The 15279-nt window shown below is 38.7% G+C and overlaps 1 protein-coding gene across 2 annotated transcripts in view; it reads right to left on the bottom strand.

The window, feature by feature from the left end:
• Positions 1 to 296: 296 nt before the first annotated feature.
• Positions 297 to 15279, bottom strand: part of LOC144977194 (trafficking protein particle complex subunit 8-like) — a 170296-nt gene continuing 155313 nt past the window's right edge. For both annotated transcript variants that reach the window (XM_078922133.1, XM_078922134.1), the window contains 2 exons: positions 11450 to 11518; positions 297 to 2792 (listed from right to left, as the gene is read on the bottom strand). In XM_078922133.1, the coding sequence (XP_078778259.1) occupies positions 1792 to 2792; positions 11450 to 11518 (1070 nt within the window). In that variant the 3' untranslated portion in view covers positions 297 to 1791. The remainder of the gene's footprint in view (positions 2793 to 11449; positions 11519 to 15279) is intronic.

Raw genomic sequence — 15279 nt, 5'->3', positions numbered from 1 at the left:
CAACAGCACTTGCACACCACATTAATACCCAAAAATTAAAAAAATAAAGCCCTTCTGTAACACAAACCAAATATTTTTTCTTTCATTTCCCCCTTTTTTGATACTTCATGACTACGTGAACATGATATTTAAGGAGTAAGCGGTTTGTGTGCGGCTTCATCCTCGTTGGCTGATTGCTCTCTCAGTACTCATAGTTAGTATGTCGTTCGTGATATTAGTTATAGTTTTCAGATATTGATATTGACTTTTAGATAGGTATCTTAACTGTAAAATATGATATAAAATTGATAGAAAAATGCGATAGTCACATGATTTTATTGATGACACAAAATTTCACACAAGACAGTAAAAGGAATGTTGGACTATTGCTTATCAAGTTACTTGTTTTGTTTTATCAATGCACAGATGTTATTCTGACTTAATGGTGGCTATTTCATGTGCACTGACTTGCATTCCAAAGAGCAAACAATGACGAAAAGAATGATATGTAATATGTTGGTGTTTGGTTAAAGTTTCGATTTTTAGTGCTGCATTGGTACCGCTATTTTGGAGGCAGATTTTAGGTCAGAAAAAAATGAAATTAAATTATCAACAAGCTTCAAATTGTAAAATCCTTTCGTAAAAATGTAGTTGTATGAATAATAAAAACAAAAAGGATGAAGTGAAAAAACGAAAATCATGCAGATAAAGATTTTTACTTTTATTTTTTTTCACTCGTATCTCAAAATTAGCTTGTGCGACATCCGACAGATTTTGCCAAATAAGCACAAATTTGCATTTGTTAAATTTTGTGTTGTTTTGTATTAGATATTTTATTGCTAATAATATATAGGGGAAAAAATGGGACTTTGAAACGAAATGACCTTGTTATGAGCGGGATATCATCATAAGCACTGTTATTCAGTCTCATTTAAGCACTTACTTCTGTATTCAAAGCATAAAAATGAATAAAATTAGCCTTTTTTTTCCAGTTCTTTAAAAATGTTATATTTTTAGAGGCTTCAATTATCATATTTTTAATTCATACCCGTTACAAGGAGAAAAAAAATGGTTAAAGTCATTTTTATCTCATGGCATATCCTATGTATATAAATATCAAGTCCATGAAAATAATCTTCAATACCAACATTCATCCCTTAGCTCCATGAAATCGGTACCTTAATGTCAAACATCATTGGAAAGCTTAGCAAAAGATGTTATAAATTACCAAGATATGAATTTAACAAATTCTTGATAAAATCAGACAGCGGATAGCTACCCCATCTCAACTTTAACTGATTTATATTCAAATTGTTTTATTTTCCTGTCAATCTAAAATTTAGAGCTTTGGAATTTGGCTGTTATTGTAGACAGGCTATTTGTCTTAAAATTTAACAGTTTTTTTTTTTTTTATATTGTAAAAAGCTGATTTCTTTAAATTTTCTAGACACGAAATTCATAAATTCGCATGCTTTTCCATGTTCCTGAAATTACACATGAATAACATCAAAACAAACTCTTTTATCTCCAACTCCAAAAGCTTGCGCACTTTATTTTTTAAAAAAAGGAAATATACTTATCAGTTAACATAGGATACAAATTTTTATCACTATTAGGGCTTTTCTTTTTCTTATAACAAATGGTTATAATTCAAGATGACCACTATACAATTTCAATTACCTTGGTAATGGGTGAATATTTATCATGCCCTGTACATTTTTAACTTATTAAATGACAAAAGTGAATTTGGGTTAAATCAATTCAAATATTTAAAAACATTTTTACTTATTTACTGCATGTACCATCAATCCATCATGACAATGAAGATGACTCATCGTTGACAATAGTGACAATGCTTGGTGTAGTGTGTTTTTGTAAAATCATCTGGGATTTGTCAGAACTAAAATTGACAAAGACTGAGACACAGTTCAAGTTGTATGTCCCTGGTCCGATGAGTCCTGCCTTTAAAATCATCTGAGCACTTTGACCTTCAGCTAGGGTCAGGGTTGCCTGTGTCATGCCAACCCATCGAACAACTGAGTTGTTGTGGGATGATCCATTGGGCAGAAGAGGTTGTTGAGTGGAAGTCGGGGATTGGACTGGCTTGGAGTCCTCTAGGCTTTTGGTGTTATGACTATTATTACTGCTATTGCTGCTGCATACAATAGGGTTAGAGGTGGGGTTGGAGGGGCTGTACACATGACTGGTGTTATTGTTTAAACTGTCTGGAGACTTGCTGGTGTCCACCATAACACACACATCCCTATGGGAATGATTTTGTAGAGTAATGATGACTGGCAACACACACATACCATTTTTAAACTGATGCTCCATTTGATGCCCATGGGAGAAGGAATAAGTCACCAATTTGGTGGTGATTTCTGCACTCAATGGTGGTGGGACTTCTTCCTCTGGTGAATGGATGAATTTGAGAGGTGGTTTGCTGACAGGAACCATGGGCAGGGGGTAGGATGTGGCGTGGATATTGAGGCGATCTACGTGAACATGGTGCTGACCAACCACAATTCTCATCTGTCCACTTTCCTGCACAACGTAAGCTTTCCAAAGGAAGACCAGGGTCAAGTTGAGAAGAACAGCTGGCTCCAAACTGGAATTGGTGATTAGGGGGGGATTCTGGTTTAATGATGCAGACTGGGATGATGATGACGATGCTAATGATGGTAATGATAACTTGTCCAACTGTAGTTGCTGTTTATGGCACAAAACGCTGCGTGTGTAAAAGTCTGAACAGGGACATGTGGACGTATTCACTTGGTCACGATCAAAACTGATTTCACTGAAGATAAGTTCATCTGAAAGAATTGTAAGTAAGGACAGATATAATATCAACAGGGACAACTAAAATCTAAAATGAATTGTCACCAGTATTCCAATAAGGCATAAATAAGTATTTGACTTTAATCTTTACGATGTCAATCCCAAGATAACACATGGATTGCTACCATTCATTCACTGCTTATTCCAGAATATTCCATTGGTTCTAGCTTTCTCTTGACAGAGAAAGGGGAGGAGTAGAATTTGATTTACTGAGTCATTACTTTAGATAATTTTTAAAGCATAACTTTAAATTTGGCTCACAGGAATTTCAGACACCACTCGGAGGAATTTCAATGCCGAAAGAGGAATCTCCGCACACAAGAAAAGGAAATTGGGATGGTATTTGGCATTGTGTTTACATATTGCATAGATCTAAATAGATAACTGATTAGAATTATATTATATGTAAACACAATGCCAAATACAATCCCAAAGTTTCCTTATTTCAAAGGAAGTAAAGTACCAAATCCTAATGGTACTGATTGTAGTACTGGTGGCAGTGAGGAGGACTGGTTTTGGTGGTTGTAGTAGTAGTGGTAGTGATGATGATGTGTGGTTGTGGTTGTTGTAGTAGTAGTAGTGGTAGTGATGATGATGTGGGTATGGTTGTAGTAGTAGTGGTAGTGATGATGATGTGGTGGTGTGGTTGTAGTAGTAGTGGTCATATTGATGATGTGGTGGTGGTGGTTGTAGTAGTAGTGGTCGTGATGATGATGTGGTGGTGGTGGTTATAGTAGTGATGATGTGATGGTGGTTGTGGTAGTGATGATGTGGTGGTGGTGGTGGTTGTAGTAGTTGTAGTGGTAGTGATGATAATGTGGTGGTGGTAGATGTAGTAGTAGTGGTAGCGATGATGATGAGGTGGTGGTGGAGTTCTGGTTAGACCAGAATTGTTTGTTATTGGTTGTCTCATATTGCTTGACGCTGAGTTGTCACTCTTTGTCAGTTTTCATCACTCGTTATTTTATTTTTATCATTTGCTGTTACAGTCCACTCCGGATAATCACACCTTGGGATCAGCGAAAATGTTGCGTTTAACCGAAGTTGAGTTTCCAGTCCACTATTTCAACATTTTACACAGATATGGTAAACTCAAACCAGTTGTTGTAAACATTGTTCTTAGTCCACCACAGACTGAGCAATATGATTGAATTAAAAACCATATGGCAGCCCTGTATAGATGTTGTCAAGCAAAAGCAAGTCGACATCTTATTCAGATTTGATTCACTTTCACTCTTTTGTTCTCAACATTTGTAAGAGTCAAAGAAATTAGTCGTGATGAGAGACAATAATCTCACTAAACTCATTGGTCACAATGCACAGTTGTCAATCCCAAAACAAAGGATATCGCTCAGTCCCTCTTTGTTTACCTGTTGTAACGATTATGCCCAGTCCCATCGCTTCCTATTCAATGGCCAGAAATGACATCACAAACTCATACTGCAAAGCCCCGCCCTCTTTTGTCTCTCTAATAAAGTGGTGACACAACTCTAGCATTAAATTCCGCACACTCGCGATTTTTTACCCTGTCACGATTTCTTCCATGATGAAATTTAATCATGATATTTTTATTGATTGATTTCTTGAATTTACCATATTTTGAAGTCGAAAATTTGTTGCGATTAACCTAAGTTTGTTGCAATTAACCAGTGACTTTCATATCGAATTAATTCCGTTTCTTGGGAAATGTTGCGATTAACCGAGTTGTGATTATCCGGAGTGGTGTTCTAGAATTCTGGTTAGACCAGAATTGTTTGTTATTGATTGTTTAGTATTGCTTGTTGCTGAGTTGTCAGATTTCGTCACTCGTTAATTTTATTTTTATCATTTGCTGTTATTTATAATTCTGTCCACTGTCGTCATTGTTATTTATAATGTGAACAAATGTAAGATTTTCACGCCTTTATGAGCATTGATAGAACCATTCAACATCCTTGGTCAGTTTCTTTTCATACGTTGAGAGGGAAGGCTCTAACCCACTTTATAACTAACGACTATCTTTTTAAATATCTTTTGTAACACAATATTATTTGTATATATTCTTGGAAGTATCCAGTTGTATCCCACCATATTTTCTAAACTGTATTGTCCTGGTTACACTTTCGACGTAACACACTAGAAATCTAAGTTTTTATTTTCAATTTTAGTTATTATGCAGAGAGACGGCAACTTTAAATTTGGCGCACAGGAGTTTCAGACACCACTCGTAGGAATTTCAATGCCGAAAGAGGAATTTCTGCACACAAGAAAAAGGAAGTGGAATGGTATTGTGTTTACATATTGTATAGTTCTAAATAGATAACTGATTAGAATTATATTATGATACATAAACACATTGCCAAATACAATCCCAAAGTTTCCTTATTTCAAATTTAGTACAGCGTCAAAACCTAGTGGTAGTGAGGATGATGTGGTGTTGGTGGTTGTACTAATAATGGTAGTGATGATGAAGATGTGACAGTGGTTGTTGTTAGTGGTAGTGATGGTGATGGTGGTTGAAGTAGTAGTGTTAGTGATGATGATGTGGTGGTGGTATAGGGGTTGTAGTAGTTGTGGTCGTGATGATAATGATGTGATGGTGGTTGTAATGGTGGAGGTAGTGATGTTGATGTGGTGGTGATGGTGGTTGTAGTACAAATGGTAGTGATGATGATGTGGTAGTGGTGGTTGTAGTAGTAGTGGTAGTGATGATGTAGTGGTAATGATGATGTGGTGGTGGTTGTAGTGGTAGTGATGATGTGGTGGTGGTGGTTGTAGTAGTACTGGTCGTGATGATGATGTGGTGCTGGTGGTTGTATTATTAGTGGTAGTGATGATGATGTTGTAGTGGTTGTTGTTCTTGTTGTTGTTGTAGTAGTAGTAGTAGTAGTAGTAGTAGTAGTAGTAGTAGTAGTAGTGGTGGTGGTGGTGGTAGTAGCAGTAGTAGTAGTGATGATGATGATGTGGTAGTTAGTGGTAGTGATGAAGTGATGGTGGTGGTTGTAGTAGCAGTGGTAGTGATGAGGATGTGGTGGTGGTGGTGGTTGTAGTAGTAGTGGTGGTAGTGATGAATATGAGGTGGTGGTGGTGCTTGTAATAGTAGTGGTAGTGATGATGATGTGGTGGTGGTTGTAGTAGTGGTGGTAGTGATGCTGATGTGGTGGTGATGGTGGTTGTAGTAGTGATGATGATGTGGTGGTGGTTGTAGTAGTGGTGGAGTGATGATGATGTGGTGGTGGTAGTAGTGGTGGTAATGATGATGTGCTTGTGGTGGTATTGTAGTAGTAGTGGTAGTGATGATGTGGTGGTGGTGGTGGTTGTAGTAGTAGTGGTAGTTGCAGTGATGATAATGTAGTGATGGTGGTTGTAGTACAAATGGTAGTGATGATGATGTGGTAGTGGTGGTTGTAGTAGTACTGGTAGTGATGATGTAGTGGTGGTTGTAGTAGTAGTAGTGGTAATGATGATGTGGTGGTGGTTGTAGTGGTAGTGATGATGTGGTGGTGGTGGTTGTAGTAGTAGTGATGGTGATGATGATGTGGTGGTGGTTGTAGTAGCAGAGGTCGTAATGATGATGTGATAGTTGTGGTTGTAGTAGTAGTGGTAGTGATGATGTGATGCAGGTGGTGGTGTAGTAGTAGTGGTGATGATGTGGTGGTGGTGGTTGTAGTAGCAGTGGTAGTGATGATGATGTGGTGGTGGTGACTGTAATGGTGATGATATGGTGGTGTTGGTTGCAGTAGTAGTTGTGGTACTGATGATGATGTGGTGGTTGTAGTAGTAGTGGTAGTAATGATGATGTGGTGGTGGTTGCTGTAGTAGTGGTAGTGATGATGGTTGTAATACTAGTGGCAATGATGATGATGTGGTAGTTGGAAAGGGGGGGGGGGGTATCCTTGGAACAAATTGACCTCACCGGAATTTGACGGAAGTTGCCCTTTTGCTCCCGACCGGAGTTTTTTCCGGTGAAACCGGAGTTCTGGCATCACTGTATTATGAATCGTGTTTAAAATATCTTGATTTGTAGCCACATTTTGTTCGCAGAGATACAGCATTTGATGGTTGTAGTAGGGATGATGATGAGGTGGTGGTTGTAGTAGTAGTGGTGGTAGGGATGATGATGTGGTGGTGGTTGTAGTAGTGGTAGTAGGGTTGATGATGTGGTGGTGGTTGTAGGGATGATGGTGTGGTTTTAGTGGCAGTAGTAGTGGTGGTGGTAGGGATGATGATGTGGTGGTGGTTGTAGTAGTGGTAGTGGTTGTAGTAGTAGTTGTGGTAGGGATGATGTGGTGTTATTTGTAGTAGTAGTGGTGGTGGTAGGGATGATAGTGTGGTGGTGGTTGTAGTCGTAGTGGTGGTAGGGATGATGGTGTGGTGTTAGTGGCAGTAGTAGTGGTGATGGTAGGGATGATGATGTGGTGGTGGTTGTAGTAGTGGTAGTGGTTGTAGTAGTAGTTGTGGTAGGGATGATGTGGTGTTATTTGTAGTAGTAGTGGTGCTAGGGATGATGGTGTGGTGGTGGTTGTAGAAGTGGTGGTAGGGATGATGTGGTGGTGGTTGTAGTAGTGGTCGTAGGGTTGATGATGTAGTGGTGGTTGTATTAGTAGTGGTCTTAGAGATGATTGTGTGGTGGTGGTTGTAGTAGTTGTGGTAGGAATGATGATGTAGTGGTAGTTGAAGTAGTAGTGGTGGTAGGGTTTGTTTTGTTTTTGTTTTTTTAAGGGTTTTACGGCGCTTGCAACACATTTAGGTCATATCAGCGCCAGTAAAAAGGGAGAATATGGGATAGTAAATTGTTCTAGAATTACAATTAAAGCACAAAAGAAAAGGTAAGACAAAGGGGATTTGGTTCAAATAGGGAACAGATGTAGATTCCAAGAGCACACCGCCAAAGTACTTAGTTTGAGATCACCTAAAAGTCTCATCCAGACACAAGCACAGGTCCCCACCAAGAGGAACACACTCAAATGTTTACAAATGATATATAATATACAAAACATAATACAGTGCATAACAGAGAGATGATTTACAAGGAAAAAAATATCATCTCCCAAAACTAACCATACATTTGAATGTTTCCCTCTCAGCCAGGGTCACGACAAAACCAAGTAATCTCATTCTAAGACAAGACAGAAAGCAAGTTGGAAATCAGATATAAGGGGATAGAAGACACAGTAAGTACCTCCCTGCCCACTATGGGAGGTCAGGAACCCCACCCAGGTGGTGGTAGGGATGATGAGGTGTTATTTGTAGTAGTAGTGGTGGTAGGGATGATGACGTGGTGGTGGTTGTAATTGTAGTGGTGGTAGAGATGTTGATGTAGTGGTTTTGGTGAGTGTTTTTTTATTCAGTGATGATAATAGCAATTTGTCAAAAAATGAGGAAATGTTCGGTCTATCGATCAAACACAAGCAAAAAGTAAAAATAACAAGAACATAGTTTTGTATAGTATTATGTAATATATTACTATTTCTAGTTTAAATCCATTCTTATCATTAGAAATAAATTTACTTTTTGTAAACATTTAATGAATTGTCCTTTCCACATGTTAAAAGCCTACAATGTTATTCAAATAAAAGGCCAGAAAGTGTTGTTTTGTTTTGATTTTTACTTTATAAAGCAGGCTACAATATCTTTGTTACCGAAACCTAGTGGTTACTCAGCTTATAAATACAACCTAAGAATCTCTCAAATTTAAAGCCATGGTCCAAAGGTAAAAAGAAAGAAGAGTAAACTGAGTCAATCACCATTGCTTTATTCTAATATATATAGCCAGATTTTTGGATGAAATTAAAGAAGACGTTAAACAGCTCATGATCCATTATTGGCAAGGATAATCAATTTAAGTTTTTTCTAAATGGAGACTATGATTTCCTCTGTAACATCTATGGCATTTCAGGACCACAGGGCACATTTCCATGCATCTTTTGTTTGATGCCTAGAAGATACATGAACACAGATAACAGCACATCATCATTTGAATGACGAACTCTTGACACTGCCCACTCTCTTGATAGACGCATTGCTACACAGCCAGACACATATCTTACAAGTTTAGAGAAACTAGTAAAAACCTTTGGCAGTTCTTGGAAGGAATATCTAGAGATACAAGAAAAAATAGAAGAATTCCAGTGCTGCCTTGTTTTTGGAGAGACAAATAGCGACAGAGTAGAATATAACAACAAACTCCAAAACGCAGGAGAGACTTTCAAATCTCATGCACGAGCCACTCACCCTCAGGGATGGTCCTATTGCCTCTGAATTGGACAGAATACTTAACCAGCACCGCATTACACCACAAGCTTACCACAGCAGGTCATTCATTGACAACCACTGCCACAAATATTTACAAGAAAAAGTCTACACGCAACTCACACTTACAATTATTCAACAAACAAAGAACCCACGACCCACTCACCATTGACGATGCATGCAATATTGGATTAATTTTCGACAATATAAACAAAGCCTATAGTCATGTGCACAAGTTTATTTCACACACAAAACCGATCAAAGCAGACACAATCCAATATATTCAAAGTGCAATAAAACATTACATGGATACATACAGAAAATATTTTCCAAACAAAATAATCCCAAAACAACACCTCCTTGAGTACCACTGCATACCACACATTACTTGGACTTCTTGGAGAACAAGGCACAGAGAGCTGTCACCAAACAACAGCAAAATTGGAAAAAGAGCATCCGGCATTATCAATGAAATGGATAAAATGCGATTTGCCATCAACGCAATGCAGTTAAAGACCAGTCCCAAACTACACTGACGAGTTTGAATGCTCGTAGCGGATATATTTTTGCTGAGGACAAATACGTTTTTTGTGAGTAGAAGTATTTACATCTTGTCTTTATAATACATAAAATTCAAACAAATCCATAGCAACGGTTTTTTTCTAATGTAGCACCCACTATATTTTTTATGTAATTTGTTACAGTTCATTGATAACTTATATTGACAAATCTAGTAATACTATGAAAAAATTAAAAAACACACAGTATAAGTAGAAAATATAAACTTTTGTACCAAGTAGTATATTTCAACTCATTCAATATGGGTGTCTTACAGACAATAAAACAAAACGTTAAATTGAGCGAAACGCAATCCCCATTAGGTAAATTCCTCTCGGTGATTGACCACTCACCATGACCGGGTCAGCAGGTGTCAGGAACTGGATACTGTCTCAACTAAACTGTTATCGTTATGAACGCTGTGAGCAAGTTTGCCCTGCCATCTGAGAATATAACCAGATTTAAGAGGCTGCTGGTTAAGAGTGCTCACTGCTTTATTCCATGGGGCAAACGGAAATTTTACACTTCCTGCTGCACGGAAGAGTCAGAAAAGCTGTACACGGAGTACCAGCAGCCCACTCCCAGGACATAGAAGGAAGGAGAAGCAAAGGTGGCAGGAGACTGTGGAAAGTCTCGACTTTAGAAACTCTAGCAGGCACGCTTGGCGACTGAAATTGGAATTGAAATTGGATCCGGACTGGAATTACATGAAGGCTGCACCAGAGTGTGAGGCAGATACAATTGCCAGGAATAAAACGAACCGTAGCAAACGTGTCCCACAATCAGGCTTTTGAGCGCGGTATCCGCAAGGTGTACCATATGATTTTGGACTCACTACCTGCGGGGGAGTCGGATTGGACATCCCCATTCAGTCCCTGAGAAATGGGTGCAGCCATTAGCGATGTAAAGAACGGCAAGGCAGCAGGGATAGACGGCATATATCCCAATATGGTGACGCACCTGGCTGCCAGAGGCAATGTCTGATGTCCTTGCAAAAGGAAAGCTCCCACAAGTGTGGAAGCACACAAAGATAGTTGCCATCCTGAAGCTAGGGAAACCGGCGAAGGAGGCCAACAGTTACAGACCTATATCACTACTGAGCTGCTTGTTCAAATTGTTGTTCTATTAAACCGATGGGGGGCGGTCCCAGACGCTGCAAAGCCACCCGAGCAAGCAGGCTTCAGGGAAGGGAGGTGCACCACGGAACAGGTCATTGCTCTTACAGAGCGTATTGAGGCAGTGTTTGAGAGAAAACAGCAAACTGGTGTTGTATTCATAGACCTATTTGCGGCGTTCGATACTGTCTGGTGCGAAGGATTAATGTTCAAACTTGCAAAGATCATAAGGTGCAAAAAGACCTTGAAGTTGTTCTCTTCAATCTTAGGGGAAAGACAATAACATGTCACGCTGGAAGATCCTATGAGTAAAGTTAGGAAATTGAAGAATGGGGTCCCTCAGGATTCAGTTTTAGCGCCAATGTTGTTTAATGTCTTCATAAACGACATGCCGAACACTTCCTCCCTGAGGCTGGGATACGGGGACAACACAGGTAGCAAGCAGGGAAGGTTAATGGCCGCTTGGGAGTTCCTTCTGAAATAGCGCCGATTGCACGCAGTGTGCAATGATCACCCAACATCTGGTTTTTCAACTTTGAAAATATTATACATCCTCATGTCATAAGTTGACTGAATTTTTAATTGTTATTTCGCTTGCATGTGACAAAATCATAGTTTTCATGTGTATCTGTGACTAGAGTTAATTTCCATGAATTTCAAGGAAGTTCCCTGACAGCTGACAACTCTGCAATCAAAAAAGAAAACTCAAACCCCCATTGTAGTATCACCTTGTCCACAGTCCTGGTTCAATCCTTTCATCACCAACTGAAGCGTCTCACGACTTCCCAGTCTCACACCTGTAGCAGAGGACAAAAAGAGAACAATTAATCAAGTCAGAGGTGATGTGAAGCTATGTGGTCTTATGGTATGACAATCGCCTATAGATTGGAAGGTCCTGGGTTCGAGTCCTGCTCTGAAGTTGAGTCCCTGGAGTAGGCTATTTACTCATCTCACTGTACTCAGGTGTAAAATGAGTACCTGACCGTCAACAGTGTTGTCTGTGTTGGAAAAAATTGTAATATTGCCTTATAGCCATCATGTCTCTTTGTACACGTTACGTGATGCTGATGGCTTGTTAAGTTCTTTGAGCACGTTTAGTGGATATTGCGAGATATAAATGCTCTACTCTTTTTATTTTTCTATTCAAAAGTAAAAACAGTTATAAACTTATCTTCTTTCTGGGCATTACATAACAAAACGATGATATTGGATGACGTGACATGCACAAGCTCAAGAGCCTTTAGGGTAGCAACAACAGCAATAACAATTGGATAGTTATAATATTTTAGACATACACCCCAACTCTAAAGATCTGAACAAGTGTGTATGAAAGGTGCCAGACAAAGCAAGAATTAAAAAAAAAAGCATCCCAAAGAATCAGTCTACCTCAACTGGGGACGAACCTCAGACCTCCTGATTACCAGTCACACATGCTACCATTACACCACAGAGGCTCCAGATAGTTGGGCCGATTTCAATACTTATATTCTTCACAAGGGTTTTACGCTGTGAGCCCTCGCTTACATCAAACAACACACACAGAGGACGAGGACGAAGACAATTGAGCAACCCCAACTCAAGCTGGTGTCATTAGAACATTGTTGCCAAGAAAGACACTTGCCGTGAATTGTGCAGTTGTCAGCATGTCCTCTGCTTGTTGGATTCCTTTTGTTATATTTTTCCATGTATCCCTGTCTTGTGCCAATGTTTTAAGAGCGAGCTGATCATATTCCATCTTTAGTTTTGATGGAATAGTTTTTTTATATCTGTAATGAAACAAATTCTCCTGGTGCTGATTGGAGCAAATGATGGTATGTCTGCAGGTCAGCATTTAGTGTTGTTGGTAGAGATGTCGGTGTTCGTCCGCAGTATTTCTTCCCAGCATTGAAGTATTCCTGACTCGATGGAGTTGTTTCATGTGTGGGGCGTCTAGACTGTCTCAGTATTGGTGGTACAAGGGCTTCATGGAGGCATATTCTTTTGCTTTCACTAATGATGTCCTGCATATACCAGATATTTAATAGATGAAAGACGTTTTGTGCAAGCATTTTCCTTCTTTTAATGTATTCTTCCTCATTGATTAAGTTCCCAAGCTTCCTGACATTTTTCAAATCAACTTTGGTCCGTTCAAGTACTGTTATTTGTTTTTGTTTCATTGACTTTGAGGCTCCATTGACTTAGTGTGTTAGATATGACAGGTCAATATTTACATACTTGTTCTGAGTCGCATATGAGGTCCACATCATCTGTATAAATAAGTTCATGGGTAAGTCTTCGATTTGGAGGTAATTTTGATCTTAATCATCTGAGTGCTGCTTCTAGATGCACATTGAATAAGATAGGACTAAGACCGTCACCCTGTGGCATTCCAACTGTTGTTCTGATTGTTGCTTATTCTTTGCCAAACGTAAATGTGAGAGTTGTATTGGCAAGTAATGCTCTGATCAAACTAACATGGTCCCTCTCCAGAAAGCTTTATAGAGTTGTTAATACAAAAATAGTGTCTTGAAGGCAGAACTTATATCCATACAGAGAATTGCAAACTATTCTTTGTACTTTTGGGTTCTAGGTTTTAGCCAACTAACTGTCCATACTGTGTCACTTGTGCTTCTTTGTTTTTCGGAAACCCACTTTAAGAAGGTGACAGATACTCCTCCACTGCTGGTTGTATTCACTTCAATGTAATAAGGCTAAGGATTTTGTAACGAGCCTTGTTTGGTTTGTTCAGTAAAATTACTTTCCCTGATCCCAAGACCAGATGGCTTTTCTGTAAGAACATTTCGTTGATCATGTCTGCTAGATATCTGTGGCCTTCTTCTGTGAGGCATTTGAGTTCTTCAGCATTGATTGTGTCTATCTGGCATTTACTTCTTCATCTAGGCTGGAGTCAGCCTCCTCAAAAAGTTCTATTTTATTTTCCCCTTTGAATTTGGAATCAAAACAGTCTTATATCTTATCGACTATTTGTCTGTCATCACAAATGACTTTCCCATCATCTTCTTTAATGATCAGTTTGTCCTTACATTTATACTTAGTATGCCTGACTGTCTTGTACATTTTCATGCTATCAGGAGGAGTGTTAATCTCTTTTCCAGTATTGTCTATTTTCATTGCAGTTTTTGTAACTTGAATCTTTATTTCATGCATTATTTTATTTCTTTTGATTTCCACTCTTCTTTGGTCTTGTCATTTTAAGCACTATTTATATTCAATAATATTTGCTTCTGTCTGCTGATAATTCTTTTAAGATAGGACAATAATCAATTCTCTTTCAAGGTTTTCGTTTTGGAAGAGTCTCTTCCCTGGTTTCCATGATTTAAAAAATTAAATCTTGGTGTTGAGCCACTGGGTCAGTCTCAGAACCCAAGCCTATGAATCTTAACTTTGTCGATAGTTTGTTGCTTTCTGCCGTTTTATCAATTTGTGTTGAAGGCTGGTAAAGTCAACATTTGGCCCAGTTGATTTTGATTTGTATTTTTTTATTATTTTTGGTTGTGTTGATCTAAATTTTGCTACTAGCAGTCTGTGATCTGTGTTGACACTTGTGCCCGAGTGCGTTTTTGCAATTGTATGATATTTTTTGTGATGCTCTGAAATGATGATGTAGTCAATTTGGTTGTATATTTTTAAAATGTTGGCCCTCGTTGACCTCTTTGGCCTTCTTTTTATTATTATTATAATTATAATTATTATTTGATATAGCACCAGTATCCACAAATAGTGCTCAGATGTGCTTTACAATAGTTTTTTGGTATCACACAGGTAAGTAATATCCTGAACTTTTTCTTGAATAACTTTTAGGGTTAAAACTGCCAGCCTTCGGATAGGTGGAAGCATGCCCTTATATGTTAACTAAATTTGTTGATTTATGTGCCATTCTAAATTTAATTGTATTATTTTTTTCTTAAAGGGAAATCTTTAATTTTCACGTTTTTACACTCCAAATGATATTCAGCATACTCAAAAAACAAGCACAAAAAATTCTACTGCTTTAGTTACCTCTATCGACATAAAGATATAAACCTCTTCACATTCAGAAAAGTGAGTGGAGCAGGCACTTATGTTGGTAACAACAAGATATGAAGTGAATAGAAAAGTGCCAGAAGACAATAGAGAATAAAAATTTTTCGCGGCGGTGGTGGGGTTTGAACCTGCGACCTTATTGGTACGACAACTCCGCCTGGCAGGTGAGAGCGTGGCTCTACCGTGTGAGCTATCAACGAACACAAAAATATTCGTTTTCTGAATTAAAAATTCACCCCATACACCGGAGCATACTCAATGTCTCAATCGTTTCTATGTTATATGTTTGTGTTGAGAATATTGGCTATTAAGCTTAACTGCTGGTCAAAATTATTCGCGATGGTGGTGTACGAACGAATCGGCGGTCTCAAGAAGTGGGTGAGAGAGGGATCTAGTAATGACTTTGAGTTTGAAACGAATATTTTTGTGTTCGTTGATAGCTCACACGGTAGAGCCACGCTCTCACCTGCCAGGCGGAGTTGTCGTACCAATAAGGTCGCAGGTTCAAACCCCACCACCGCCGCGAAAAATTTTT

The sequence above is a fragment of the Berghia stephanieae genome, chromosome 7 (assembly GCF_034508935.2).
Source record: "Berghia stephanieae isolate SIO BIC M18660-M18661 chromosome 7, UCSD_Bste_1.3, whole genome shotgun sequence".
NCBI lineage: Eukaryota > Metazoa > Mollusca > Gastropoda > Nudibranchia > Aeolidiidae > Berghia > Berghia stephanieae.
This window is presented reverse-complemented; position numbering and strand designations above follow the sequence as displayed.